Consider the following 6,120-nt stretch of genomic DNA (forward strand, 5'->3'; position numbering starts at 1 on the left):
TGTGTTTTTATGGTGCTGGGATTTCAATACTGTGCTTTGTGCATGCTGAACAAATGTTCCCTCATCAAATTACACCCTCAGCTCCAATAATTTTTTTTTAAAGCAAGGTCTAGAGAAAGTTGGTTCTTAACCTCTTGAACCCCAGGCCCTGGCCTCTGTAACCTGAGTAGGTTTCTCTCCAGCTTGCAGGGTTGAACTGTGTGCCTGAAGGAAAGGTGGAGGGATGCGTAGGGACTGGTCTACATTATGAGTGTGAGGTTTGCTAAGTGGGTAGCAGGAGGGTGGATGCAATAGGAGGATCCCTGACGTTGTGCAGAAACTGAGTTTTCTTCAGTGTTATCTCCCAGCCATTAGGGTGCTCTCTAAGGTCATCAGGGTGGTGTAATAGGCAGGAGGGGATGTGATGTTCAGAGTCTGTCCATGTGTCCGGCTTGGGCTCTTCTGAGTGCCCTGAGCTGTGCCTCTAAGGTCTACTTTTCTGGCTTGCAATCCTTTCATTTCATACTCAGCTCCTGCCACCTGCTACTCCTTTACTTTCAGAACCTCCTGCTTTCCCGTGCCCAAAGTTGCTTTCCTGGGTCTGCTGCACACCTCTAAACCTCCCCGTGACGTCCGCTGGCCTGAGTTTGTGTCCCTGACATTCTTTATGTCCTTCTCCAACCCTGATCACCTCATGTATAAAACAAGGTTGGCAACATCTTACAGGCAGATGAACACTAGACTCCCCTCCACCTAGAGCATAGACAGGACTCCCTCCACATGGGCCCCCAGCCCAGTGTGAACCCAACCCTGGGCCAGTTGGTTCTTCTACCATGGTTCCCTGAGCTACCAAAGGTGGAGGAGAGGCCAAAGCACAGCCTGGGTCAAAACTCATCCTATATGGTGGTTCCTCTGGCACCAGGTCCAGCCACCCCCACCCCCCAACCACAGCCTTCCAGACCCTGTGTTCCACCTCCAGTGCCAATCAAGTCTGAATCCCGAAATCCTCACGGAGTCTAGAAAACACAGGCAGTGGGAGTTGAAGATTCTATAATTTAAACAGATAAAATACCATAGTATAGCTTATCACGTGACTGAAATCGGTGAGCCTGCAACAGTGGGCGGGGCAGTGACGGTAGCTGGAGGGATGCTGCAGTCTCCGGGGCTGGGATGGGAAGGTGTGGCTCCTCTTCACCTCAGCTAGCAGGGTTTTATCTTCTTCAGGTAATCTCGAACCCTGGAACTCAAGGCACAGCTTTCTTGGCCTTTCTTCATCCTGAATCTGTGAACAGAGGACATGGGCAAGGACCCGAGTCACCCACTAGGAACCTGGAACATTCATGGGCCGCCGAGATCCCCTCCTCTGTAAATGAAGTGATTGTATATGATCTGAAGCTGGCATGCTGGTGTCACGTTGGGTGCTTATTAATGGGGACCCCTGGACCCTCCTCTAGGGACTAGAATCCCCTCTATGGGGCTGGGGCAACATCCTGATGTGTAGCTAGGATGAACCTTCCCCATCCCAGAAGAGCTCCCTGCTCCAGCTTTGAATGTTTGTATGTCCATCTGGGACTCACTCATGGCTCTAGATTCATGGTATAAGTGTGTGTGTGGGGGGGGGATGGGGAATTCTTTTCCATCAGTCACTTCCTAACTTGACTGGTATTCATTCCACAAACCAACTCTGCCTCCTACTGGCCAGTGGTCTCAGACAACCACCTCTGCCTCCCCAAACTCAGTTTCACTTATAAGAAAATATGTGTCCCAAGAGGATCAGCAGGAGTCATAACAGAAAAGTGCCTCAAAATGCTGGCATGGTGTGCGAGTCACCTCAATCAGGCTCCTAACGACCCTGAGATACAGGCAGGCTTCTGTTTTAACCCTCTTCACAGAAGGGAGTCAAAGCACAGGGTATATGTGGAAGAGTTTCCTGTCTGAGGTCCCTAGAGAAGGCAGGTTGGTAAATTGGTAAATGAGGGGGGGTGGAGGCGGTGCTCATGGGATACAGATATGTGTGGTGATATGAAGTCTTCCTCAATTCTTTATCTGTCTATCTTGCTTTTTGAGGCAGGGTCTCTCACTAAATCTTGAACCTAACCGCTTCAGTTAGGCCAGAGTCAGAAGCCCCACAGCATGTGCCTGCCTCTGCCTCACCCAGCTGGGAGTTAGAAACTCACAAAACCCTGCTTGACTTTCCCTGTACTTGCCGGGAATATGAACTCAGATTATCATGCTTGGGCAGTCCAGCACTTTACCCACTGAGCCAACGCTCCAGCCTGTCTGTCGCTTTTGTTAAGCATTTCCTTCTGGCTATATAATATGGTATATAATCATGGCACTTCTGAGTTCAAACAAATAAATCAGGACTCCCTCCTGGGAAGCCCTACGCTCCCCCTAGCAGCCAAGCTTGGTACTGCACCATAGTTTGTCTGACTGGGTTTAGAGTCTTTATTCCTGTAGAACAGCGCCATCTAGTGTCTATTATTCTCATCCCAGTCAGCGTTTTCCCTCCCCGGACTAGAGGTGGACCAGGAGGGTATTCACTCACACAACAGCTGAGTGGGAACAGGTGGGGCTGGTCCTTTTATAACACTGGATTGACTTCTGGGAAGGTAGTTTCGTCAGAAAATTGAAGCAGCATCTAGCGTAGGGCACGTGCACTAGAAGAAAAGCGCAAAAGACCATTAGCACCCACACCTCAGCCTCCCACCCACACAAGGATTAAAAAGTAAAATCTACAAAGCCCTTCCTAGGACAGACTCAGGCATGGAGACCATACCCAGAGGGCCATGGTGCAGCCCTGTCTCAGCAGTCCCTGATCTCTGGAGAACAATCAGAAGGCAAAGGGGGTCAGATCTAAGCACCTCCCACAAACCAGCAGATGGTGGTGACACTAGCCACAAGCCAGCCTGAGCCCATGGCTCAGCACATACCCCTGTCCGAGCAGTGAGATCCCACCTTTGGAACCCCCTTCAGTTCCCATCTCCCATTGCAAGTGCACAGCTCTGTACTGTGCCAGTACTTAGGCTCTAGGGCTCTAGACCCACATCCTAGGGAACCTGTTACCCCATGACACGCAGACATTGCAGTCCCTGGTTTACAGACATGGAACCTGGTGAGGAACTGCACGAGAGCTCAGAAGGGAAAAAAGTGTCCCCAAGAAGTAGCTAGTCCACTCACCTACACAATCTTCTGCATCCCCTTCCTTGGTCCTCGCCTCTTTTCACAGGCCAATAACCCCAAACTCTGCTGGTCTGTATACTCCCCTCCCCACATCCCACCTTCAACATCTTCATGATCTAACCCTGGCTCCTTCCTACCTCATGATTAACAGAAACCCAGGGGTCCATTGTTAGGTCAGTGTTCTCTGACTGGAACTCCATTTTAACCATGCAGGAAACATTTTTGAGAGGCCTAATAGTTTCCTGGCTATTAGCTCCCGTGGTTCTTCCTTCAGTCCCTGCCTGTCACCGGTCACACTGTGGAAACCAGACCTAGTCCCTCTTCTGGACTTCAGGGCTCCAGCTTGTTTGAAACAACCCATTAGTCCCTTCCACCTGTCTTTAGCGTATGGATCAAAATTATCTTCTACATTGAAGCCGGCTCAGCTCTCAAAAGAAAAAAAAAATCCCTTCCAAGACAGGACCAGTCTTGGGACCACACCCAGAGGACCTTGGTCCAGATCTGCCTCTGCTGCCACTTAGTTCTGGGATTAGAAAAAGAATCGGGGGAATGGGTTTCGGGTCCTGAGCTCCCCACAAAGCAGCAGATGACTGCCCCTGGCTCATAATCCTCCTCCATGCCCAATGCCCTCAGCCCATTCATTCGCTCCATTTCCCCCTCTCCAGGCAGGAGCAGAGATGGAGCCAGTCTAGGTGAGCTCTGTCCCAGCCCAGAGCTTCTGTTTGTATCCTCCCCTCCCTGGGCCCAAGCACAAGGGTCCCAGCACTCACTGCTCTTGCTGGTCACATCTTGTGGCCACATTGCAGCCAGCAGCAGGCACACCAGGGCTGTGGTGATGAGTTTCATGGTGATGAGTTTCTGACTCGGGCCTCTCTGGAGCAACCACCGAATGTCTGGTGAAGCCAAGAGCTCTCCTCTGCCTCATCTTGTACCGAGCTTTTATCAGAAGGCACAGGGTGCTTTCCCACACCATGAGGAAGATGTGGGAGTCCCTGGGAGAAGGAACTCATACCCAGTGGCCACATGGAAAAGTCCATTCCTCACCTCTCTTGGGTAGTATTCAAGGTATGTTTGGGTACCCCGTGGCCTTGGGAAGTTCCCCAAGTGCACAAGCAGATACCAATCTTTACGATCTTGACAGAATACGTGGGAGCTGGCTTGGCTGAGTGGAAAGTCAAGAAAGGTGAAAGAGAGGAAGTGGCCTGTACACCGCTAATCTCACCCACATCATTCCATTCAAAGCAGCTACCGGCCCTGGAGAAAGACAGAGCACAGGAGTTACGAGCTGCATCGAAGCGAGCTTGTGTTTGGATCCCAGCTCCGCCAATCAGTGATTCCACAAACTTATCTAAGCTGAACATCCCTGCAGAAAACGGAACCAGTACATATCTCAAATGTGGGTGATAAGAAGGCAGTGAGGAGCCAGGGAGATGGCTCCGTCAGCCAAGGACTTGCTATGCAAGCATGAGGGCCAGAGTTTGATCCCCAGAACCCCCATAAAAAAGTGCTTTTGTAACCCCAGAGCTGGAGGAGCTGACAGGCAGATCCCTTGTGCTGACTGGTTGGCCAGCCTAGCCTACTTGGAGAGCTCCGGGCCAATGAGAGACCTTATCTCTAAAAACACAGTGGTCCACATGCACAAACACACATGGATGTACACCTTCAAACATGTACACACACACACACACACACACACACACACACACACACACACACACACACTTAAATAAGATCCTCTCTGCCAGGTCCCCAGCCCTTTCACAGCTTACTCTGTTCCAGGTCATTGGTTATGCTTGGGAACACAATTGCCAATGGATGCAGAGCCTGACCTGAGCCATCTTGCTTCAACTTATAGACAAACCGTAGAGAGCCATCCAGCACACTGACTACTCAGTAAAGACAGATGTGTCATGTGGAGAGCACAGGAGAATGTTGGGGACACCCAGGGATGTCAGAGGACCCTTCCAGGGCAGTGTTCACCATGTCCTGCAGGCTGCTATGGAGACAGCATGCTAGGTAGAGGAAGGACTCTGTAAAAGTCAAGGTACAAAAAAAAGAACACACTTCATTTTGAGTCAGCAGGGAAGGCTAGAGCAGGGGTATAGCTGGAGATGGGTTTGTGCAGCCAGATGAAAACAATGTGTGCAATGTGCGGTACTTGGGATAAGCAGCTCAAGAAGCAGCAGCTAAACCAAACCCATGCATTGGAATCCTGAGGCCTATACACAGAGGGTCAGCTAGGCTAATCTACTTCAACCTTAGACTATGTGACTGAAAACCCTTCAGTATTTGCCTGTTGCCAGTTGAGCCCAGTACAGCCCACTGGACAGTTAGAGCTCTCTTCCAGTTACATCCCAAATAGTCACATACCCATCATCCCTTCTGCCTTAGGCTTTCCTAGCTCCAGTATTTCATTCCTACTGTAACATCTCCCTGCACCACCCTCCTCAACAGTTCCCTCTGTGCCCAGTCTGCTCATTTCAAACACCTTTCTCCAATAAAAGCCAGTTGTCAACCCCCCCACAGTCAGATCTCAGCCTCCTTTGAAGCCCCTGTGACTGGATGGCAATATGAAGTCCTTATCTTCCCATGTCTCTACACTGGCATCCCCCCCCCCCCACTACTGTGGCATGTCTGAGTTGAAGGAGCCTTTCAAGACCTTCGGCAATGATGACTCTTGGCATTCCTGAGGGAGCTTTTTCGAAACTGGGAATGTTTTGGCTCCATTTCAGAGTCAGAATCGAAACACAAGTGCCTGCACATGTTAGAAGAAAACTCCAGGTGACTGTCAAAGCACCAGAAGATAAAATCTTCACAGTATAGAGAGGGTGGGAGGGTGACTTTCGGAAGAGGAAAGTCATGGGCTCCATGCTATATCGAGATCAGGGTGGCGTGGGGTGCAGGGACTTGAGCTCTGGGTATCTAAGAACAGAATCAGACCTCATGATTTCTACACTG

General features: G+C 50.4%; 1 protein-coding gene across 1 annotated transcript; it reads right to left on the bottom strand.

Moving 5' to 3' along the window:
- Positions 1–1,012: 1,012 nt before the first annotated feature.
- Ccl1 (C-C motif chemokine ligand 1) lies at positions 1,013–4,708 on the bottom strand. Its single transcript, XM_028867042.2, has 3 exons — positions 3,933–4,708; positions 2,528–2,639; positions 1,013–1,261 (listed from the first exon to the last, which is right to left on the bottom strand). Exons 1-3 carry the CDS (start codon positions 4,006–4,008, stop codon positions 1,180–1,182), a joined length of 270 nt encoding a protein of 89 aa, XP_028722875.1. The 5' UTR covers positions 4,009–4,708; the 3' UTR covers positions 1,013–1,179.
- Positions 4,709–6,120: the final 1,412 nt, after the last annotated feature.

This window comes from Peromyscus leucopus, chromosome 8b, assembly GCF_004664715.2.
Source record: "Peromyscus leucopus breed LL Stock chromosome 8b, UCI_PerLeu_2.1, whole genome shotgun sequence".
NCBI lineage: Eukaryota > Metazoa > Chordata > Mammalia > Rodentia > Cricetidae > Peromyscus > Peromyscus leucopus.